At 38.0% G+C, this 25,197-nt stretch overlaps 2 protein-coding genes across 12 annotated transcripts in view; one reads left to right on the forward strand and one right to left on the reverse strand.

Annotated features, from left to right (window-relative positions):
* cep170aa (centrosomal protein 170Aa) overlaps positions 1-8,929 on the reverse strand; it is a 53,631-nt gene extending 44,702 nt beyond the window's left edge. For 6 of the 10 annotated variants that reach the window (XM_047351435.1, XM_047351434.1, XM_047351443.1 and 3 more), the window contains exon 1: positions 8,809-8,929. The gene's annotated coding sequence lies outside the window, so the exon portion shown is untranslated. The remainder of the gene's footprint in view (positions 1-8,808) is intronic. The other 4 variants (XM_047351436.1, XM_047351440.1, XM_047351438.1 and 1 more) reach the window with 3 other exon arrangements.
* A 2,675-nt stretch (positions 8,930-11,604) lies between these two features.
* rtkn2 (rhotekin 2) lies at positions 11,605-24,964 on the forward strand. Of its 2 annotated transcripts, none has more exons than XM_047352562.1 (12): positions 11,605-11,911; positions 16,860-17,059; positions 17,218-17,264; positions 17,422-17,475; positions 17,578-17,695; positions 17,922-18,122; positions 18,527-18,621; positions 19,923-20,029; positions 20,128-20,259; positions 20,662-20,830; positions 21,005-21,112; positions 21,412-24,964. In XM_047352562.1, exons 1-12 carry the CDS (start codon positions 11,888-11,890, stop codon positions 22,125-22,127), a joined length of 1,971 nt encoding a protein of 656 aa, XP_047208518.1. In that variant the 5' UTR covers positions 11,605-11,887; the 3' UTR covers positions 22,128-24,964. The 2 variants fall into 2 exon arrangements, with proteins under 2 accessions (XP_047208518.1, XP_047208517.1); XM_047352561.1 differs by lacking the exon at positions 11,605-11,911 and adding an exon at positions 15,472-15,865.
* Positions 24,965-25,197: the final 233 nt, after the last annotated feature.

The following is a 25,197-nucleotide window of genomic DNA, read 5'->3' on the forward strand; positions in this document are numbered from 1 at the left end:
AAACTTTCTTTGCTGATTTCTGTTTTTCTTTCAAGTCTGACCTGGTGACCTGGCTTTGACCAACTTCTTAAACTACTTTAACACATAAAAGAGAAAGTCTCTTTTATAGAGGTAACCATGTTTAATCCAACAGAAATTTAAGATTAGCCCTATTTATACATCAAAGCAAATGTCCCTAACAATTATCTGATTTTTAATAAACAGACAAATCAACGTACATGAGGTTGGTTGTGTTGACAAGCTTTGCGCAAAGAGTATGGATATCTGTTTGGACACTGTCTTCTTTGCAGTAACTATGTCTGTTTAATTTCCCTTAAATCGTGTCACGTGTCTAAAGAAAATGCATTTGTAGGTGAAGCTGCAGAACTGACTGTGTTAGTTGTGTCCATGAAAAACACATGAAATGTCTGTCTGCCATCACCAAACAGCTTTTGGTGGAGGCAATGTGATGCTGTGGGACAAGTCTTGTCATCATTTCGGACAATCACAAGTCAGGGAGATATCATGTTGAGATTGTGCAGACATTGGCGATATTCTCTAAGATGTCAACAGAGTGAAGTCTTATCAGACACTACCTCTAGAATTTGGGAGTAGAGACAATAGCTATGTTCATGTGCACAAACGTTCCTGATCGGATTCAAATGAATACATCTGAATACACCATTTATATGGGCACAAAATCAAACAATCATGACGTGTGTTTGCATGCACCATCCTTTATTCAGAATAGAAGCACACCGACATCCGCAGAGTTGGGTGTGTGTTGGTTCTGAGTGTTCTGAGCATCCAGAATGGACCCGCGCCAGGTTCTGAGAGCAATTGAGGAGTTATTGCTTTCCATAATTAAGCTACAGGCTTAATGTGGCAACTGACCAGTTGTCTCCCTGTAATTAGGCGTCTTGCCACTAAAGGAGTAAATGTGTCGAGTTGACATGGGACACACATGCACAGTCAGGTCAGTTTCCACCGATCAGAATGACACCATCAGAACGAGTGTTTACATTGACGCCGTTCGTATTGATGATCAGCATTTACTAGCCCTCTCATTCGGAGTACAATTTAATTTCGACTGAACCGAATCAGATCAGAATATTTCAATTGGCGGGTTCACTTGACTTATTTTCATTCCGAATACTTGTCCATGTCCGTGTAAACATGCCTAACGAAACGTTCTGCCAGCAGTCCTGACTACAACCAAACTTAACACCTTTGGGTTCAGAAAGGACGTGCTTTTTGTGCCAGAGTGACCACAGCCATCCCACAGCAGTGTGTAACCAAACTGGTGAGCAACATGAGGAAGACGTTCTAGGCAGCAGTAGCTGTGTACGGTTCTCCCACACAGTGCTGAGGCCCCTGTTTGTTAAATGAATATATTGTTAAATTGCTACTATGTCTTGCTTCTTCAAACTGCAATCCAATTCACAACACATAGTTAGTCAATAGCAAAATAGTCTTTTTGATATTATTAGCGATGAAGATTTAGAAAGAGTTTCCTAGGCACATATCACAAACCTAACTCTGTTGCTCAACGCACAAATGAACTTTTTTAACAAATGTGGCAACATTTAAAGAGAAATAAACAGGTTTTCCAAAGGTATAAGATTCATTGACAAGATGCAGTTTTACCACAAAGAAATAATCAATCAAGAAAAAATTTCCTTACTTGTCATGCGAAGTATAGACTACAATTGGGAGTTCTTAGTTTTGATGTAGTTGATGAAAAGGCAAAAAACATCAGATTTTTCAAAATTTGACCTGATCAAAGCCATTAAAACTGGTGAATCTGTATTGTTTCCCTTTTAAAGCCATAAAATTCCAGTTTATACATACACAATATTTACAGCCCATGAAAATGACGTTTTTTCTTTAAAGTTATCATCATACTGACTCAATAAGCAGTTTAAAACTGATTGCAGTTTGACATCATATATACTGGAGAAGGATCCCATCCAGCTTCCAAATGGAGCTTTAGTATGGGAAGCCAAAGAAGGATTAACCAGAAGCAGATCCATTTTGGAATTTACACATAACATCAGTGGCAGAAAAAACTGCATTGTTTGCCTCTTTCTCTTCAATAAGTTTAATGTCCGAAAACATGACAACAAGTGTCAAGAGCGTCTCAGATGAGGAGCAAACAAGCTGCTTCCTCGGTTGAAGTAGGTCATGTTGCAAGTGCTGTGATTTTCTAAATCTGGATTTAGGAGGAGGCCGAATGTCACCACGCTAAAAAATAAAACCCAGAGGTACCACTTGAAGGTAATCATTGATTCTACAGAGCTTTTATTTCTGAATTCATCCTTATTTCTGCAGCTCCACCATGACTATGCAACATCATTTATCTCCAGCAACAAAACTGAACTACTATGAAAAGAGCTAATAAATTACTATGCTGTCAGGATAACACCACAAGCCTCTTTATACTTGGCTACACAAGGGTATACATAGCTTTTTGTGTGTTAACATGGCTAGTAAATCCAGCATGTTCGTAAAGAAAAAACTATCCAATGCAGCATAACCGAGCATATGGTGCAGGAAAGCGGTCACGCGCATCATATGAACAGTTGATGAGAGAAAACAAACAAGCAAACACCTCCGTTTAGCCAGCATCAGTCCTGTCTGCTCCATTGTTATTACCAAACACAATCCAGCAACCCCCTTCCATCCCTCCCATGGCCTTAGGACATAAACCCAACACATGCTCAGAGATACATGTGTTCAGACTGCCCTGCAGAACCACATTCACAAGCTGGACCATGAGGATTGTACAGGAATATTATTCCAAAATGTAAGAAACATTTAGCCAAAATGAAAGTACATATAAAGGTACTTTCCTTCTACATGTCTAGGAGGAACAACCCACCCTTTAAACAAGTGCTTGTGATGATAAAGAGATCATAAAAATTATATTATTGATAATCCATGGAAATAATAAGGCACATGCCCTGCAGCAAAGTCTCTTTCTCTGCATGTGATTCATTCTCTTCTAAGAGTGCGTGCTTAACATTTCTCCGAAAAATATACCGATAGGATACAATTTCTTTCCTAAAACCAAAGGGTAAAGAATATTAAGCTTAAAAAACACTTGCAAAGTCTTAAACTGAAAAACATTATACAGCTTTTGGCAACCCTTGTTAAAATGTGTAACAAAAATGTTTTTTTTGTTGCACTACCCTATTGTTACACTAAAAATCCAGACAAATCAGCTTTTTATTTAAGTTTATACAGTGACATATATATATATATATATTTTTTAATACCAGTGCCACAACTGCTAGCACTGTTACTAATATAATATAATATAATATAATATAATATATGGGGCTGCACAGTGGTGCAGTTGGTAGCACTGTTGCCTTGCAGCAAGAAGGTCCCAGGTTCAATTCCCGGCCTGGGGTCTTTCTGCATGGAGTTTGCATGTTCTCCCCGTGCATGCGTGGGTACTCCGGCTTCCTCCCACAGTCCAAAGACATGCCTGTTAGGTTAATTGGTAACTCTAAATTGCCCTTGGGTGTACGAATGAGTGTGTGCATGGTTGTTTGTGTGTTGCCCTGTAATGGACTGGCGATCTGTCCAGGGTATACCCCGCCTCTTGCTCATTGACTGCTGGAGATAGGCACCAGCTCCCCGTGACCCACTATGGAATAAGCGGTAGAAAATGACTGACTGATAATATAATATAATAGAAGCATTTTGTATTCAGACTCTGTTTTAAGTTGATCAAATTGTCTGGACACATTTCATTACTGATCCATGATGTCATGTTTACACTGAGATACAAATATAACATGACACAGAGGCCAGTTTCTCTTAACCGCTCTTCAATATGGGAAAGACCAGTCATTCAAGTAAAGCAGAGGTGTGTTAATCTTTCTAAGTCAGTAAATGGCTTCAACAAGATAGCTACTCACCTAAATTTGCCTATATCTGCTGCAGCCAGAGCAATAATATATATATATATATATATATATATATATATATATAAATATATATATATATATATATATATATAAAAAAAATATATATATATATATATATAAATATATATATATATATATATTTATATATATATATATATATATATTTATATATATATATATATATATATTTTTTTTTTTATATATATATATATATATTTATTTATTTAAATTTTTTTTTTTTCCACCGTGTCCTGCCCGGCAGAGTAGCGCTCAAAGTTGTTGTCTGAGTGCCAAGAAAAAACTTAACAGATTTATTTTGTTATTTTGCACTTTTTTATATTTGTGAAACTTGAATAACAGTAAATATGAATCTCTTTGCCTATTATTTGAATTCACTCCATAATTACACAGTTGGTTAATAAATATGGTTAGAATGGAAAAAAGAAGAATTTTCAAAATAATCAAAGGGATTTCACAGGGCCCTATATATTCCATTATTACAGGAAACTAGGCAATACATTTGGACCGATACGGTACTGATGCCTGGGAATCGATACCGGTACCAGTTTTCTGTACATTTGTGTGTGTTTATATTGTGAGGAATGTAAATTCATTTAACAATAAAATCTAAAAAATTTTCAATTTAACATATTTATATGAGAATATATAAACTTTAATGAACATATCAAAACAACCTCCAGCTGTTTGTATTGTAACATCTCAGTTGTTTCAAACAGTTCTTCTCCCATGTTGCTGCAGACGACGAGTCGCTAACGGATGCAGGCGTGCCGACGGTGCCGAATGCAGGAGCTGTAGCCGTAGATCTGAGGCTGATGAAAATTGTGCACTCTTCAGCCTTGAGAAAAATGTGGTGCTTCACCAAGTGCTTCCTCAGATTAGAAGTATTCCTGCCGCTGGCCTTGCACTTCGCCTCACAAATATTGCAGCGAGCGTAATCTGTATCGCATTTTGAAAAGTGGAGCCATGCTTTCGAGCGCTTTATTTCAGCCATGCTTGCTTTGTTGACGGTACCAGCGGCCACTGACGCTCTTGTGCGTGCAATGCTGTGTTCATGTCACGCATGGAAAATCGCCCACTCTTCCATTCCCTCAGTGTCACAATGATGCATTTAGGTACCGACACATGGTACCATTTGATTTTACGTGAACCGGTACTCAGTAGTACCAACCGAATTCGGTCAATACCTTTAAAAGTACTGAATTCATTACCCATCCCTATAGGAAACAGTCAATGTAGACATCTTTCACTATTATACATATGAATCGATGCTTTTTTTAAACACTTCACATGGAGCTTTTCCATAAAATGCTAAATCTGTCAAATAAGGACAGATATTCTGAATGCACAACTATAACTCTACCTGATATTTGTGATAGTAAACTGATTTTGCGTTATATTTAAAATCATGAATAGGATTGTGACGGTTCATTAGATATACATTGGCTGTGCTGAGTGCTCTTGTAGCTTTACAGAGCTCCTGCTGAGTTGATAATGACTGCCCGCTAGCGCTGTAACAGAAACATCAGTCTTTGACCGCCCCAGCCAAGAGTTGATTATGGCTCCAACATTTTTACCACCCAGAGCAATAGCCTTGGCACTAGCTAAAAATAGTGAACTCACTCCTACTGAAAGACACTGCCACTTAGAGAGAAAAAACAAAACAGAAATGTTAGCATAACAGGACAATCAGGGGTTGGCAGAGAGGAACATGGGAACAGAAGCGGCAGAAATTAAGATCAATATCTGCCGTGGAAAGCACAGCACATAATAAAGGAAACTCAGGGGGGGAGTAGAGACTGTTACACCCCGAAACAGATGTGAAAGTTGGTCTGCTTAAATTATTTTTATATTTAGAAAAAAATGAAATCTAGGAAAACAAAACTGTGACACACCCCTGATGTTCCATAACATGGGAGAGGCTGGTGATCATGGATGTAAAGAGTTTAAACTTCTCTTCTTGTTTTCTGATTTACTCATCACTTCTATTTACCCGAGACAAAGACTAATGAGTCTTTGATCTCTCTGTGTGTCTGCACACATCCAGGGGCATCACCAAGCTACCTGACTCCCATAACCTTATCAATGTTTCCACTCTGGCAGATTATAAAATTTACTGATATTTTTAGCCAAGGACTAACTGCTACAACATGTTTAAAAATGCCTTGAACCAAACAGAATCAAAAGAAATAGCAAGTTCCAAGCTAAGTTGTTTTTTAGTCACAAGTAATGCTTCCCTTGCCACTGAAGTAAAATGAACTCACTTCCTAAACTTCCTACTATACACAATAGGCATGGGCAGGCCGGACGACAGTCCCCAAAAACATCCCGGCTACACTGCAGAGCAGTGAATGAAGCTGAAGGAGATGGACGATACATGAATGTGGTCAACAGATCCGAACAAATCAGGACACTGAAAAGACTAGTCACACAATGAAAGCCCAAAGTAAAAAGAGATCGAGTCAAATTTGTTTACCATTAATAATCAGTACATCATCATCATGAGGTTTCTGGTTTTCAGTGGAAACAAGGAGCAGATGTAAAACTTTACATGCATAATAAAACCACATGAGTTCTGAATATTAGCTGGGATTCAGTGTAACTGGCATGTAGAGAAGTAGGCTGAAGTCTAGCTGGGACGAAGCTGCTGCTTCCTCTTTGAGTCCGCAGCAACAGTCCTGTGACACTGACAGTTTTCCTTTCAAATGCAGAGGCCTTTCGAGCCACATTTACACAGAAGGTTCTCAGGAGGAAAAAAGGCAGAGCAAAAGAGAATTTTGAAAGCAGCCTCCATCTGCACCAGGCAGGCTTTGAAAAGCTGCAGTTTCAAAACTTCCGGTCATACCATTCCTATGGTCCAAACTTCTTTAATGAGACGCGAGAAAAGTCACAGAGGGACTGGAGTTTAATCTGGCTGTATCATGGTCTCCAGGTTTCAGTAAGTTACATTTAAAACCTTTTAAGACCATTTTAGAGCAGTATTATTTAAATTTAAGACACTCATGAATTCCAAGAAAAAAAACAAATTTAACTTCACAGCTTAAAATTATTTTACTTATTTTGTTGCTCTATAAAGAACAGGAGGGCAAACGTTGTATATTCTGTAATTGCATTTTGTAAATACAAATTTACATTTACAAAAGAAATTGCAATTAAATTTGGTGCGTGTTTATATTATTGTTTAAGCCTAAGTATAAAAATCTAAATAATACATAAATGTTAAAGATTAACTTAACACTGTAACAATTAGGGCAATATGCATTTCACCAAAGACTGCGATAAATGTTAGCTTGTTGTTTCCTCAGACTTTCTTTGCCTGTATCTTAGTTGGTGACACTTGTTGTTTAATCCACCATAAATAACTTTTAAGAAGGCAAAGAGATGGTAAGGTGGTAAAGATAGAAATAAACATAAACAACATTTCAAAATGCCAAAACAGCAAACATCAGCCAAAACCAACCTTCTTTCAGTACCTAGTTGGACCTCTCATTATCTGGGGTCTATCTTTGCTATGAAGTCAAGGCAGAATTTCATTATTTGGAAGCGATGTCATTCACCAATATTATCGCATATGGCATGTTTTCCTAGTATGCGCAACCCCATGTCAAAATATGTTGTATTATTGTAGTAGCTGAAGAAAAATGATTGATTTTGTTTTTAAAGTAATAGCTATTAGATAATGTTATGGAGTTTTGTTTGAATTCTCGTTTGATACCCTGAAACTGTGATATTGTTGATCGTACTGGAGAATCTGCTACTGGCCCATGCTTCATCTGCACCGTCAACAGCTCACAACCAAAACATCTGACCTCTTGCAGCAGAGAAGGGAGGAGACTGGCCAAACTCTCTGATATGAATAAAGCTCTTTTTGGACACATTGTGCAAACTTTAATGACTTGCTTTAAACATATCCGTTACACAAAAGCTCTTACTATTTAAACTACATGCATAACAATGTGAAAGAAACTAATAAAAAGCATAATTATCTCTTTTTTTAAGTAAACTGTATTTATTAATGTATCATTACAGCTAAATAACCAATTGCAGATCCGATTTTGTTAATATTTCCCAAAGTTTTTTGGGATGTGATGATGGCTGCAAAAACCCAAGCCAACACAAAGAGTGGGGATGTATGTAGGCCATCTACATCTGCCCCACGAAAACAAAGCCTCTACATTAGAGGAGGAGGAGGGGATCCCACACCGGGACACATTCTGCAGTTTATATTACATATTGAACGAACTAATCATAAGATCCCCCCCTCATACACCTCCAAAGTATACGGGCTTGATAGAAAGCTGACTGGTTCCAAAAAGATAAACAAAGCGCTCAGTGTGAACGACCTTCATTGATGTGCATCTTGTCTCGGCTGCCCTCCGAGCGCCTACCGAAGGATGCAACTCATAGCAAAACAGTGGGCTAAGAATATAATATTGATCAGAATAAAACAAACGAGAGAAAATAAACGTGTTCAGGTTTTTTTTATTTTTTTTAACAGATGGAGCAGAGTGACGGAGACCGGGTCGCTTAACAAAGGTGGAGCATGGAGCCATCCAGCCAGTTAGCCGATAGGGAGTCCGAGCAGCATGTTTAACAGGATATTTCTCAGGCTTGCTGATGATATTCGAGCACCCATTTTCATATAGCTTTAAAGTAAGTAACTTTTCAGCGTGTCATCTCGGGAATGTTTCAATTGACACCGATAATCCCCCAAAATCAGGAGATGTGCAGAAGAAAAGCTGAAAACCGACTTTTTTTTCCCTCTCTGCCATTAACTCAACGTGAGCAACGGTCAGCTTTTAAGCTAAAAGCCGTTTTAAAGCTATTTATTGTACTGTTTTCCGAGTAGAAGTTAAGTCTGCGCTCCACTTACCCTTTTCTTTTTAGCTGTGTCGCTGTTGAAGGTGCGAGCAGAGCCCAGCCCTGGGTGCGCTGGCCTTCTCTTCCTCCGTTGCTCAGCAATAAGCTACTCCCCTGAAAATAACGGCGGGCGCGCCAAAGCGCAGGACAGAAGAAATACTGTTTCCGGTCGGTGCCTTTCAAAATAACACTGAAGGGAAATAATGCCGGGATTCTCTGAGCCAAGAGGTGAAGTAACAGGCCTTGTATCTTTATACAAAGCTAGTGGCGGTTCTTGCATTAAGGACCCCTCCTTCCATTGTTTTTACGCTTCTCTCAATCTGGTGATAGCAGTGCCCAGAAACATTTAACATTCAGTTTCTGTCTTTTCACAAATAGAGTAAAGGTTTTCATGAATCTCAAAATGTGTTTTAAACAATCTATGTTTTGTGTACATTATTTTAGTTTGGGTTTAACTATATAAGTCAGTATTTTAAATTTAATGTAGATGTGGTTAAATGTAGTCCAGACTCCTTAAGAAATATTAGAATAACCCTTACATGTAGTACCTAATTGCAAGCTTTAAACCCAGCTGCAATGCACTGTCATATTTTTTTTCTATGGCTTACACTGTGCACAGAAAGATAGGGGCATTCAATCTTCATCCAATTTACATGCAAATGAGCAACAGAAAAGTTGTTTGGGATCCAGCCAACCAATAACTCCTCCCTCCCGAAGTCTTGATGCCGTCTGACAGAATAGCGCCATGGGCAGTGAGCCACAAGGCCCACAAAAAACATTTCTGTGAACGACTAATCATGTCGTCACATCATTCCATACAATCTGTAAAAGTCATCTTAAATCCTATATCATTGTGGGTTTAATATATTGTTTTGGATTGGTAGATACTCATTTGTGAATGCTAATAAATATGACTAAATATATTTTAATTTATTGAGAATAAAAATGCTGTTTCCAGACAATAATAATTGCAATTTATGCTTTGTTGTTATAACAACTGTCCCTGGCTCTGATGCTGCTTCCCCAGCAGATGATGACAGAAGAGATCACACTCTCCACAACAGACTTAAAAAAGATATGCAGCATCTTGCTGGAAACATAGAAAGACCTGAGCTTCATCAAGAAGTACAGTCTGCTGTGTCCCTTCTTGTAGACGGCTTCACAGCATTTCCACTACAGTCTGTTTTCCAGATGAACACCGAGGTATTTATACTCCTCCTCCACCACCTCCACCTCTTCTAAAAAACGTAACCATTATCAAATAGGCTTTTTAACAACAGTAACTACATTAAACAGTCCAAACATGATGTTAAACATAACACAATACTGATTCAAACGAAGAATACCATGTTACATATGCAGAGCATTTATCGCTGCCCTCATTGAATGTACAGTGCCTCAATAGTACTGACAACAAGATGCGTGTCTTAAAACATGATGAGTCTTAAACACAAACAATGCAAATTATGTGGTCCCTTTTTACATTTGCAATCAGTATTAGTTAAAGTTTCTTGTTACTCTACACTCCTGAGAGAATTTCTCAGTCATTTAGTTTATGAGAGGAGAATTTTGCAGGGCTTAAAGAAAACCTATAGGATCTGTGCAGCCAACATAATTAAAAATAAAAAAAGGAAACATTGTATACTATTATTTAAAAGCTATAGAAACTGTTAATCTGCCTTAGAAATGTTTCATCAAGATTGGTTTAACTTCTTTGCCACTTACAAACACACTGTTAACCTTAAAATTTTACATTGTTTTGTACTTCGAGTATAGTTTGCCTTTGTTCAGAGAGGCCATGAATGCACATGCAGAATGTGCCATGATCAATAAAGTGGTCCAGATATGAAACAGCATTTGCACATATGTAACATACGTGATGATTTGAAATCTGTGAAATCTGACATAGATTTATAAGATTCTGGCTCAGAGTTTATCTGTTCTTTCTTTCTAGGTGAACTGACTAAAGGAGCTACATCCATTAACATTTACTTTTCCTTACCATAGAAAGTACTCCTGGATCAGTGCTTCTTTGTTATTTTTGTGTTTCTGCTCTGTTCTCTCAAACCCCCAGTCGGTTGTGGCAGATGGCCGCTCACACTGAGCCTGGTTCTGGAGGTTTCTTCCTGTTAAAAGGGGGTTTTTCCTCTCCACTGTCGCTACATGCGTGCTCAGTATGAGGGATTGCTGCAAAGTCAACTCCAGTGACTGTCCACTGTCTCTACATGCTCATCCAGGAGGAGGGAATGCTGCAAGTCACTGACTGGATGCAATCTGCTGGGTTTCCTTAGACAGAAAAACTTTTTATCCAATTTGAATAAATAACTATCTCTTACTGCACTGTTCAATTGTTAGGATTAACTGGAATGTATGTACCTGACTGTTGTGAAGTGCCTTGAGACAACATGTGTTGTGAATTGGCGCTATATAAATAAAACTGAATTGAACTGAATTGAATTGAAAGATTCAAGCAATTTTTATCAATAATTCTAATGCAATGTCAGTTTCAGCAGAAGATATTTCATAAAGCTAATATCAGCAAAAGCAGTCATGAAAAACTAAATTTTACTGTTGAAAAATAAAATAGATGATTTTAACTTCCTTTAGATGAAGGAATGTTCTAAAGTATATAAAAAATGTATATTTGTTTTCATCAAAATATTTTATGGATAAGGAGGTGGCTGGCCTCCTAAGAACTAAGAACTAAATAATACAAGGATTTTGACTGATGAATTGTGCAGCGTTTGTCTAACAGATGGTAATGTAGCTGACGTCACTGTTTGTACAGGCTGACTCAGAGGATTACAATGTGAGTGCATCCTTTAACTTTTCACACGTAGTCCCTATTTTATTTTGAAGCTAACTGTCACCATTTCCGGTTTGGTGTTTGTCAATACCCAGCTTGACCCAGTTCATCCTCAGCAGCAGTAGCGCCTGCGTCTACATTTCCAACCGTGGATGCTTCCAACTCAACCAGAAGCAATGTCCGCCAGAACCGGGTGGGCGGGTTTCCTGGGCTCAATGCTCACTTTCAGAAGGCTTCTGTGACTACAGCACCACCTTGACTGCACAGCTGGCAGTATGAAGCCAAGATGCTGATGCAGCATGAAGCGCAGGTAAAATTAATAGGCATGCAGAGGTGCTCAACTAACTACAAACGAAAAAGAACAGCTTACGTGACTTTAGAGAAATATTCATATGTAGTATATTTTATTCATAGTACATGGCACTGCAATTGGATCTTTATGATGAACGCATCCAAGAGGATAATATATAATGACACGTATTTTTTATTGAGAAGCATTGAGCCTTGCCAGCATGAATCAGCGGATTGTGAATTACAAAACGTAAATAAATGAAACTCCTGATCTTAAATTTTCTTTTGTGGTTATTTTTTCTTTGGAAATTTATGTAAAACATTGTATAGATGCACGATCGGGGAATATTTTGGTAATTGGATTTTATAATCAAACACCTCAACAATGGAAAAAACAAATGTTTTGGAGAATGGAGTTGGTGTCACGATCGCAATATTTCGCTCCCTAGAGGGCGCTGTTACAAAATGTTTGTGTGTACATTTTCAAAATAATCGTCAGACAATATCTAAATTTTCATTTCAGCAGTTTGATAATTGACATTGAGACGAGAGGACTTAAAGAGTTTTTCCCATCGTAATATAAATTTAGATTTTCTCTGTGTTTAATTTCCATGTACTTTACACAATCGATTTATGATTAGACATTACCATTTAAAGTACCAAGGGAGACCTATAGTTGTCAAAACTGTGATTCAGAAAGTGAGTAAATAATTTACAATAGAGATTTGGGTAGGCCCAATTCTGTTCTGTTATAGAAACATTGATTTCGTTTTTTTGTAATACTGATTTTTGTCAAGTAGCCTAGCCTTTATGTACTGTTATTTCATGGTATATGAGATGTTGTTGCCTCTATAATATGTTGTTTCAACTATGATATGACATTAAACATTGTAAACTGAAAGGTTGTGTTAAAAACTAATATTTTTCAGAAGCCTCTTTTCTAAATTTGTTTCTCATTGAAATGCTGTTGGGACAACCAAACCCGTAGTGTATGACAACAAACCCTTCACAAATGCAGGTTGTATTTGGCAGGAAAGAATTCGCCTTGAGGAGTATGAAGTTACTATATTCCAACCAGACACTTTAGGCTTCTGTTACACATCAAATTGTAATGATGAAGCATAGGATTGTTTTGGAATTTAAATGAATGTAAAAAAAAATGTGGCAACCAAATCTCTTCTACACAATGACATCCGTATAAATGCAGACTGTGGAAGAACCACAGTGCTGGTATTATTGGACCTTAGTGCAGCATTCGACACTGTTGATCACTCCGATTTATTAGAGCGCCTGGAAAACTGGGTTGGCCTTTCTGGTACAGCACTCAATTGGTTTAAATCCTACTTGAAGGACAGGGACGTTTTTGTTTCAGTAGGTAACTTTACATCAGAGACCACAAAAATCACATGTGGCGTTCCCCAAGGATCCATCTTAGGGCCCCTCCTATTCAATATCTACATGCTCCCCCTAACTCAGATTTTAATAAACAAAAACGTAAGTTATCATAACTATGCAGACGACACACAGGTATGTCACGACACACATGATGTCACCAGGTGACTGTGAACCCATTCAAGTGCTAGGTAAATGCTTAGAAGAAATCAATGCATGGATGTGCCAAAATTTTCTTCAGCTGAATCAAAACAAAACTGAAGTAATAATCTTTGGACCAAAGGAAGTGCGTTTAAAAGTTAGCACACAGCTTCAGTTAATACAGCTAGAAACCACCAATCAGGCTCGAAACCTGGGTGTAGTGATGGACTCAGACCTGAACCTTCAGAGGAACATAAAGACAGTAACAAGGTCGGCCTTCTATCACCTAAAGAACATCTCCAGGATTAAAGGACTAATATCTCAGCAGGACCTTGAAAAACTAATTCATGTGTTCATCTTTAGTAGAATAGATTACTGCAACAGTGTCTTCACTAGAACTAAGAAAGTGGAGCACATCACCCCGGTTCTAAAGTCCCTACACTGGCTCCCTGTAGCTCAGAGAATAGACTTTAAAATATTTATGTTAGTCTATAAATCACTGAATAGCTTAGCACCAAAATACATTACAAACTTGTCAGTGGATCAGCCACCCAGACCTCTCAGGTCTTCTGGCTCAAATTTACTCTGCAGAACCAGAACCAGAACAAAACATGGAGAAGCAGCTTTTAGTTCTTATGCTCAACTAATCTGGAATAAACTCCCAGAATACTGTAAAAACGCAGAAACCCTAAATTGCTTTAAATCAAGATTAAAAACTTATTGGTTTAGAGTGGCCTTTGAATGTGTTATCTAAACATTAAGTTTTCAGACCAATTTTCCTTTCATTTTCTTATCCATCATTCTATTCTTTTTTTTTTTTATTACCTCTGTTTGATTTTCTGTATCATTGTAATGTTTTTCCTTATGTACAGCGCCTTGAGTGCCTTGTTGCTGAAAAGCGCTATATAAATTAACGACTTTAGTTTTAAAATACAAAATTATTTGAAATACTGCGTGTTTGTTATTTTGTGTTAAATGGGATGAGCAGAAATGTACATTTGGTTTGATTTAGTTTTTACACTTAAAATAAAAAACATATGCGGCCCATTTTTTAATCATATTCTGACACCCTCCACCCTTCAACATGCCAAGCAAGGTTTATGCTTCACACTGTGATTTCACTGCTCATATATGGTAGGGTTGTGTTATTTTGGCATTAGGCTCACAATCCAGTAAAAATTTGATAATTTAAAAAAAAACTTATTCTCATCCAAACTTATACAAAAATTGGATATGTTTTTCCTTTAAATGCGTTTTTCATCTTTATTTGCTTTGTAGTAGCACTGCAGTCACAGTATACTATGGTTGCAGAAATGGGTGTCTTAAAAAGAATATCTAAAAACATGCAAATTTGTGTTTTTCCTTGCCTGGGATTCTGTTTTTCCTTAAACATGAACAGAAAATCAAACCAAATTAAAATTCTACTGATGTATTTTTTTCAATTATATACTGTGAATTTTGAAAAAAAAAATCTATTTTAAACTGATAAAGACAGGTACATCTTCAAATGTTCAAATCATATAGAGTAGTTTAAAAATATTACATAGTACTATGGTTATGAGGATAGGGTAAGGGGTTGGGTGCGTGTGTGTGTGGGGGAGGGAGGATAATACAGAAGTAAATAATAAAACCTAAAGTAACCTGAAGTAGGGGTCAGTCTGCAGTTATATATTTATAATATACCATTATATTATATTTTTCGATTTTTTTTCCAACTTTCACTATTTGTCACCTTATTTAAATGTTGATAATACAGTTACAAAAACGTTTAAACTCGAACAACGTAAAACTTAGGTTCTTGTTTTTCCATTTAATTTTGTGTATGAACCTCGCGAAATATTAGAATCAGGGGTTTTCATGAAAGAAATTTCAAAACCCTGTTGTTTTTGTCTGGCGCGCTGACGTAATGACGTTTCTTCCTTGTCAGCGTTAGAGCGTTGACTTTCTATCTAAGGACAAGCCGTAGGAGGAGCTGACACCTTTTAATTCGATATTTTAATTAGTATTTTAAACGGGAAGCCACATCTAAATAGTTTATCACTATTTTTCTATTTATGTATTGTTGCATTCTACATAACGAGTCAGTGATTTAATGTGTATTTGCCCCAATGGGTTTTCTGTCTAGAGGAAAACAAATATAGATATAAAAAACAGAACCCGGAACCCGGAAATCTCCGCACCCGACCTTTTGTTATTAGTAGTCCGGTAAATAAATCGAGCCAACCCATGTCCGTTGGAAAGCGGCGTTAGAAATCTGAGCAGGAAGGCGTAACTTCGTGTTTTGAGTAGCGAATGGACAAAAAACATGGAGGATCAGCGGGATGTTCAAACTTCCAAACGACACCACAGCTACAAATCTGTATTATCTGGCGGTTCTGCCATGGCTATGGAGATTAAACGAAAGAAAATACGACAAAGCTCTCTATTCCTACAAAAAGAGGTAAGTCTGAAGAAGCAGAGACACGGCTTTATATGCATCCCGTTAGGGTATTAATTAAATTGACAGTCAGTTGATGCCGGAGGGGGTACAAAGTACAAAGTGCAGTTTTTTAAACTATTCTAATAACGTTCGCATTTCAGCTTTCAGATTTTTTAAATTTAAAACAATATTGCCCTTAATTTCTTGTACTTTTTTTTTCCTTTAGAGAAGCGTTTAACGAAACCAAATCCGTACAGTCTGCTTTTTTTCTACTGCGTTACTTTGTAATGCGGTTCAAACTGATCTGATTTTAAGCTAAAAGGATGAAAAGACGCTCAAGGTTTCTGAATGACACACTGCAGATGGAAGATGACATACATTTAATAAAGAAGCAGATATCTAAACAGGTGCAGGTGCAAATGATCCAGCATCATTATTGATTGAAACACACGATATTTTATTTGACAGAGCATCTGCGAGGCTTTTAAAGGTCTTAAAACATAGTATTGAGAATCTGGACATATTTAGGACGTTTAAGCCTGAAATAAAGATTATTGAAGCCCTTAAGGTCCCAAATATGTCCAGATTCTCAATACTAGGTTTTCAGTTAATTTATTTCTTAAATCTGTGTGCTTGTTCATTGCATTAACAGGTCACATGTCTAATATTAGACCTTTACTGTGTTAACAAGTCAATTATTTGTTGTTCTAGCTACCAGTATAGTGAGGTTTTTATTATTCTGTTGTTGTCAACTCAGAAAACTCCTGCTCTCTTTTTCTTACAGCAAAACTGATGTTACATCTATACGACATTTTCTGTTTGTGGCTCATCCTTAATAAAGTCTGGCACATTCAATGTGAAAAAGATCATTTGAAGGCAACCTTTGTTCATTGTCACCGTGTCTACCTTTTCCACATGTGTTGTACCATATTATCAGAGAACCTCATTGGGTATATCTTGAATTTCATTTCATCCTGTCTGTGGGGAATATCTTGTTGTTTTTCTGTCCATTAAGAATACAAACATACAAGAGAAGCTTGACTTTGAGATGAGAATGCGTGAAGGGGCGTACAAGCTGCTGCTGGCTTGCAGTAAAAGGAAACAAGTTCTGAACGCCTCCAAGAACCTGCTGACCTGCAATGCCAGGATCAAGGCTTATCTCGCCCAGCTGCAGCGGAAAAAAGGGGAGCAGGACATGATGGGAGCAGGAGGAAGGTAAAAAGTTTAGTGAACGCTATGGTTTCTTGTAACGGACATATAAAATACTTAGTTGCACACTTTTAATACAGATTTTTAGGAAATGCAGTTAACTTAAAAAGAACTGAGTTGGGAGAGTTTTCATTTACATATTGTGTTGGAAAACTGCTTCGCAGACTTGCAGATGGTCATTCGCCATGTTCTGGGACCATTGCAGTTACTGGTAAGACTATTTCTGTTTGTTGAATTATTATGTGACACTGATCAAACTCTAGAATATTTAGCATGCCTTTAAGTTTTGACTTACTTTAAGCCATTTTTATGATTAGTTTAAGGGGTCTTCACAGTAAATATCAACTTTTTCCTTTCCTTTAACGTAGGCCTGCGTTTTCCTTTGATGTGGAGGGATTCAGACCATTTTAATAACAGAGGAAGTATGTTCAACTATTGTCTTAATATCCTATATTTTTCATATAATTTTCTCTGTTGTGTGTTTCTTAAATACATCCTGCTGCACCTCCTTTGTGTTTTGGTAGGCTCCCGTCGGGTGGCGGTGTTCTGTCTGATGCAGATCGGCTCTGAGGTGTTTGACACTGACATGGTTGTGGTGGACAGATCTGTCACTGACATCTGCTTTGAGGGACTCATTCACTTGTAAATATGTTTTGCATATTTTATTTCCCTATTTATAAACTTAGAACACAAGCACTTTGTTTTTTACAGGATGTTTAGTTGCAGCAGGAAAAATGTTTTTCAACTTGTTAGTTTTTTTTTGCAGAATTAAAAACCACATTTGTTTAATAATCACTTACCTATTTAATGATAGTATAGATGTGCATAGTTCAAATGTTTTGATGAGATGGTCATTCTTGCTCTGTAGCAATGAGGTAGTTCCTACGTTTGAGCTGAAGGTGGAGCTGTGGAGCTGTTCCCTGGAGGAAGAGCTCATTTTGTCAAACACACCAAAGAAACTTGCAAAGAAGCTCCGTAACTCCTTGGGAAAGAGTGCCGGAAAGAAGCTCTGCTCCCTGCTGGACATTCCAGATCCTGACACCTTCCTGCAGGACTACCCAATACCCTCGTAGGTATTTGTAATATCTAACAAATCCTGCTCCATCTCTGGGGTTTCACATTGAAATTTTTCTTTTGCTCCTTGGAATTAAATGGTTCGTAAGGGATTTTTCAACGGATCACTCCCAAGAATCCAAATAAGGCTTAAATAAATATGTGTGGTAGTGAATGCCTCTATATTTAGCTTTCAGATATTCGTAGATTATTTTGTGGCAGTAAATGGGGTCAAATATTTGTAGTCGGGTGTTCCCACATTAATCTTGTGTAGGTCAGAGGGAAAAAAGTTTACTGAAGTGTACTTGTCGAAATCAGCTTGGAGGGATAAAGTCTTTTTCTTTAAAAAGAAACCGTTTGAGCTATACAGTATGTTTGAAGAGTGCTAAACTCTGTATATGTGTGTTTTCCCATAACCAGAGGAGCCAAGTATAGCCTGCTGGCCTACACAACACTGGGTCTGCCTGATGCTGATAACAGCTTTCAGTCTCATTCCCTCATTGTCTACCAAGACGGTAAGAAGCAAAGACACATATAAGTATGGTGTGCATGTGTTTTCAGATCTTTATACTTCTTTACTGCTAAATAAAATCCTATGCAAACCGTTTCCTTTAAAAATCACCTAATCAATAAAAGGTATGAGTGTAATTTAATCATAGTATAAACACAGCTGCTCTGTTAAGACCTCAGGGGTTTGTTAGAGAAGGACCAGCATCATGAAGACCATGGAACATCAGCAAACAGATCATGGATACATTTTTAGAGATGTTTAAAGCAGGTTTAGATTGAGCACTGTTCAGTCATCATCTGATAATGAAGTGTGACACTGCTGCAAACCTGTCCACCTTACGTTAAGTGACAGACGACGCAAAGCCAGCATTAATCAGAGAAGCAGCCAAGCGGCTCGTGGTACCTCTGGAGGAGCTGCAGGGATCCACTCCTCAAATGGGCAAATTTGGGGACTGGATAGCTATCAGTAGTGTACTTGAAGAAATCTAGGCTTTATTGAAGCATGGCAAGAAGAAAGGCATTAGAGGTCCTTTTTGCAGTTTGCCTCAATTGATGTAGGGGATACAGCAAACATGGAGATAAGGACAAAATTAAACTTTTTGACATTCAAAACTGGCCAGCACTGTGCCATAGGAAACTAACACTGTGCATTATCGTACCTTACCTTAGAGACCAAGAAATGGTTTAGATCAAAGCATATTCATGTGTTAAAATGGCAGTGTCAAAATCCAACAGAGATCTCATCCAATCTGACTGAACTTGAGCTATTTGACAAAGAAGAATTGGCAAAATATTCAGTTTGCAGATCTGCAAAGCAGGTAGAGACATACAGCAAAAAACCTTTTTAGCTGTAGCTGGAGCAAAAGGTAGTTTTATAAAATATTGAATACAAATGCACACCACATATCAGAGTTTTATTCAAAATAGATTTAGAAATCCATGCAACACTTTCCTTCCACTTAATTATGCACCAGTCTGTGTTGGGCTGTCTCATTATATTCTAGTGACAAAAACTGAAGATTGTGTTTGCAACTCGACAAAATGTGAAAAATGCAAGGTATTAGAATACTTTTGTAACACATTATGTATTAAGGAGTGTTTATTACTGTTATTAAATGAAACTACATTACAGGAACAGATCATGTAATACTTTACTAATCATAATGAAATAAATGTTTTTGCCCTCTTTAGATGAGAATGATGCCTGATGTGTGTTATTGTGATGAGAAGCATTCTGTAAGTTAAGCCCAGCAATTACACACCTTTTTATATTTGTTTTCTCTTTTTTTTTTCATCATGCTCACAGCTGAGTGGTCCTCTTGGCTTCCACTTTACGGCAACCTGTGCTGCTGGCTAGTGGCACAGCCGGCCTGCATGACACAGAACACGATGAGCGGCTATTTGAGTCAGAAGGTGTCGTGACAGCTTTCATTATTACATCACGTAGTATGACTGAGTTCTGGTCTGGATTGTGCAGTCACTCTGTTTTTGTTACTCCGTTGATTTTTCAGCACAACGTGGAAGGAGTGAACCGTTGCTGCAATCTTTACTGTGTGCTGAGCGCTGGCTTTTTGTCCTGCTACTTCACCCCAGAAGAAATCGATGCTAAAGTGCAGCCCACTCTTAATGTGCCAATCAATAATGTAAGAAAGGGGAATATAAAACAGATATATGAGTTAAATGAGCTCTACTGTTTCTGTGTGGCCAGAATTATGCCAGGACCTTGTTTATAGGGACACAAACATGTAGTTGGGGTGGAACTTCCTGAGGGAAAGCTAATCAAGCATATATTTGACCCTAAATGTATGTTTTGATTGCGTTCCACAGGAAATTACAACTTGTGCACCCAGTTCTGGTTTATAGAAGTCCTTAAAGTTGTTTGTTGCTTTATTACTCCACATATTAATCTTTAAAAGTCCAAATTATTGACATTCATGCCAGAGATGACTCCATGTAAACTTCTTACAAGTGTTGTATCTCATATAGGAATAAACATTAAATAAAGCTAATTTCAGCCTATTGCAAGTTATGTCCTGTTTCTGCAGGAGACCCGGATTTGTGTGTTGGACAAACAGTCAGGCTGTCGGAAATCCAAGAGTTTGTCCATCGTCAACCCTTCGCCTGAGGGACCTCAGAACGTTGTGTTCACTGCCGACTCCAGGGAGGAGCTGGAGGAATGGATAGACTCCCTCCACCAGCACCTCTATGACCAAAGTAAGTGTATTAATGTGAGCATAAAATGTAAGAATTTATATTTAAATAACGTCAGTAACTTCATTAGACTGTCTGGACCAGAATAGTCTGCTGATACTTGGCTGAAATCTTCTCAGCGTGAAAGAACAGTAACCTTTATCACTGTCTCTCATCTCCTTCCTTGTTCATGACCAGGCCAGTGGCTTCACTGCTGCGACCGGCTAATGAAAATTGAGGTCGCATCACCACGGAAACCATCCCTTTTCCTCGCCAAGCAGGCCGACTCTGTTTACAACGACCTCAGTGAGTATAATAATTTGAGTTAGAGACTGAAGCGAGTTGCAAGGAAGCTGATATTTGGCTGCAGCTTCAACAGGATTTCTATTTCATTAAAATAAAACCTTCTATTGATGCACAAAATGTTTTCATTCCAAAGATGCTGCATGCTAATGAAATCCTTTTACATGCAAATGAGAAAACTAGAATGTGGGCTTCTATGTCCTTTGAGAGTTATTTTGTTCGCACATCAGACATAGAGGGGGGAAAAAAATCACAAATGGTCTATAAATGTTGTTCATTGATTAATTTAATATTTCCTTCAGGTATAAATTCACCCAGTAAGTTTGAGAGCATTACAGACATAATCCACAGTAAAATTGAAGAGACAGATGGCCGCTTCCTTATTGGGCAAGAGGAGAATAAGGAGGCCCCTAACTGGTCCTCTCTGTTTAATGGGTCCCATTCAGTGGTGGTGGAGAAGAGTTTTCTGTCCCAGAGCAAAACCTCCACCCCCTGTTCAAGCCCCAACCCCAACACCAGCTCCACACCCCTCAGCAACAAAAAGCGACGTGCTCCGCCCCCTCCTTCTGATGTAAAGCCTTATGGGGACCTTACCCGTCCAGCCAGACCTCCCCTCCCTCCTTCTCTGCATCATCAGCCTACTCCTTCAAACCAGGAGAAGGAGAACTCCGCTACTTGCATTTCACGTCCAGCTACAAGGTCCAAAACGGGCAGACCATCTCTAGATGCCAAGTTCTCTGCCATCATCCAGCAGCTCCAGCGAAACAACCATGGAGGCGCAGCAGCTCTAAACCGAAAGAATGCTCCCCTGGCCGTCCTCGATGTGCACCCACAGGGTCCGCCTCAGTTTTCACTACGGCAGTCAGATGACCAAAACCACAATCTCCAGATGCCCGAGGATGCAGCTGATCCTGTGTTTGTCCGAGCCTGCAGTGGTCCTGGTACCGGTCCTGTTCCTGCACCGCGCAGCAAACTGAGGAAGTCGTTCAGAGAGAGGATGAATCTCAAAGTTTTGTAATCTCAACCTTTTCCAAATCTTTTGCACACACTCAACATCAGCATGAATGTGATATTGAGTGGTGGTTTTAAACGATTCATTTGAACAGTTCTTTTTTTCCAAGATTAACTTGTAGTGTACAAAACTTGAGTGATTTTTAGGGAAAGAATTGGATTCACAATTGTATATATTATTAGTTTTCTCTACTATATGCAGGCTAAAATATATAGACACCTCACTAATATTTGAATAAATATGCGTAATACGTTGCTGAGAAAACACAAATCATGAGCAATGTTCCAGCATAATTCTGGCTGGAGGTTTGATGATTCCTTATCAGAGGGCCACACGTTGACAAAAGGATTGGGTTTAGGATTTTTTGACCTTTTATGTTAGCTTGGTTTCTCTATTCTAAAACTGGTTTCGACATCTTCCTGCAATCATCGTTGGAACACCCAGCCGTACATTTCATTCTTCTTCATTGTTCATTCCATCCCATGCAAAGCACCCATATCAATTGCAGGGCTACAGTCGCTCAGCATGATGCTGCCTCCATCATGTTTCACAGTTGTCAGTGTTCTTGCATTTTAAAGCCTTACCATAACTCCTCAAAACATTCTTCCTGTCATTGTGGCCAAATATGTCTTTGCCACCTAATATGAAACTTCTCTGAAGGGTTTTCTTGGTCACTACCCTCTCAGTCCATGTTGATGTAAGACTAGATTCGTTGTTAACAGTGACACTAGATTTTTAACATTTTCTAGTTTCTGAGTCTTGGTGGTTGATGAGTTGTTCCTAAACATCCTCCAATTTCTTTTCATCTGAAGGTGACGTTTAGGTCGGATAGTTTTAAATTTGTTGCTTCACAAAAATGTTTTGAGTCGAGATGAAGAGCACTGAAAAATAGAAACTGTCAAGCATGGTGGTGGAAGGATCATGCTGAGGGTTCATATCCCTGCCACTGGTATTGGTGCAGTTCACATAGTGGACACGACTGGATATTCAAACAGGATGATATTCCTAAATACAAATTAAAATTAGATTTAGAAATGAGAAAGTGAGCCAACATTATGCTTTTGGATATAAGCTAAGCTAATCAGCTAAACCAATTCTGCTTTGAAGAGTGGTCAAATATCCTGCCAGAATTATGTCACAAGCTTGTTTAATGGCTACAAAAACAAGTGGTTGAGGTGCAACTTGCTAGCCTTTAACCAGATATTAGTTGGGGTCTATGTATATAGGAGTCTAAATGGACTAGGGGAAGTTTACAATAGATTCCAACTTGTTGGAATGTTCCAATATTGTTTTCAAAAATCATTTAAGTAGTATTTTATATCAATATTTCAGCAAGAACGGTTGAAATGCCTCATGAGTAGTTTAAATTTCTGATCAAATTAATGCCCATGATCACTGCATGTGAACTTGTAGGTAGAAATGTATTTGTTCAAATGTGTGTCTGTAGCTGATCACTAGCACTAATTGTGATGTAACCACTTTATCTGATTCAAGCAACATTGTTGAAATCAGAAACCTTAATTGTATTGATTTGAAAGACTATTTGCTATGATGTGCTCATCACCCATTAACGGTAAACTTGGAAGTACTTTTTCTCAAATAGCATGAGTTAAAACTCCATATGGTGTGTTTACAGTGTACTGTCAAGAATAACCACGTTCATCTTCACAAAACTTAATAAAGAAAGTAGGCTACCCAATTATTTTAGGTAACATTTGAAACAGCTAAAATGGAAAGGCTTGTTTCTTTCCTTCAGCTGTAGAACATGAACTGAAAAAAAAACAAATGTAGTAAATGCACTTAAATTTAAGTCCATCCATTCGGGTAACAGCGGACAAGCCATTGCTTTTAGAGCTATTGACATATTCAATTTACTGTGACGACTTTATGACCACCACTGCTCATTTTAAAGAAACGCAATTGCGAGCCGTAATGTGACTTCTCCATTCCCCCTCAAGGTTTTTAATAGAATAACCTTGTTTTTTAGTGGCTGCCCAGTACATCTAACATAATTTTAACATAGCAGCCAATAAATGCTCTGAATATAATTGAATGAATGGGCATTTTGAGTGGCCTGAATAATGAATGTTCTTGTGTACTTGTTTTGAACATGCCTCATACTGCAAGCCCTTAAGTATTTCAGCCGTTTAATGGCATTGTGCTGAAGAATGGTCATCGTAATTACATGCAGAGTACAAAACATTGCTTTGGCTGAAATTACCTGAAGAGATGGGGCAGTATGAGGAAAGCTACAGTAACTACAGTTCTGTTATCCTACAAGTTCACTTGAATTCTCCAGAAAGCTTTGGAAGAGAAAAGGGAATATTTAATATTTATCAGTGTGCCAGATGTATGTTATGCTTGCTGTAAATCACTTGGTTTCTGGGCCGTACATTCTTGGAAAACAATCATTTTTACATTCCTTCAGAATCTTCTTGGCCATGTTCCCTTGGTACAGAAGAAAGACAGAAAAGTGCAGCTTTGCAGGTTTGTGCAGTGATAGAAATTGTTGCACATGGAACAGGAGTACTGGAACGCTGAATATATGGTTGATTAAGGTGAAAAGGAACACAGCTAATTAAAAAAAGTGTTGAAACATGTTTAATCGCTGCAATAAAAGTGGATATTTTTGTTTTTCTTATTTGACTGAAATGTTTTTTTATAGATGTTATTTTGTCTCTTTTTGTATCAGCATCTAGTAAAACTTTAATCTTGCATTAGTAGTGTATAGTTTTAATGCAATGTAAAATTATATATAAATCTCACTGTTGTCTTTTAAGCTAAAAGTGTTTTTTGTTTTTTTTACTGCTGATCTGCAATAAAATTACCTACGTTCCACCCTGGTGAGGCTGCTTTACTTTTGCTGAGCTCTGGATGTATTACAGAATATTTCTCATGTTAAAAGTTTACCAGAGGGTGGCAATAAAAGTCAAAGCACAGCTTTTATTGCACCCAAATTCACACGCCATAGAGATCCTACATGCATTGGTGCATTTCAATGCAGCAAATGCTCAAGAGGCTTCTCTGGCTTTGAGCCCCGAAATGGCCTGTTGTGAAGATTAAAGCTGGTGGAATC

Source organism: Girardinichthys multiradiatus, chromosome 22 (genome assembly GCF_021462225.1).
Source record: "Girardinichthys multiradiatus isolate DD_20200921_A chromosome 22, DD_fGirMul_XY1, whole genome shotgun sequence".
Lineage (NCBI taxonomy): Eukaryota > Metazoa > Chordata > Actinopteri > Cyprinodontiformes > Goodeidae > Girardinichthys > Girardinichthys multiradiatus.

What these genes read in the sequence shown, in the direction of transcription:
- rtkn2 (XM_047352561.1), top strand. Translation starts at nt 15,731, where the DNA reads ATGGAGGATCAGCGGGATGTTCAAACTTCCAAACGACACCACAGCTAC. An exon ending in CTCTATTCCTACAAAAAGAG is followed by an intron (nt 15,866 to 16,859) that starts GTAAGTCTGAAG and finishes CTGTCCATTAAG; the next exon opens with AATACAAACATACAAGAGAA. An exon ending in CCATTTTAATAACAGAGGAA is followed by an intron (nt 17,476 to 17,577) that starts GTATGTTCAACT and finishes GTGTTTTGGTAG; the next exon opens with GCTCCCGTCGGGTGGCGGTG.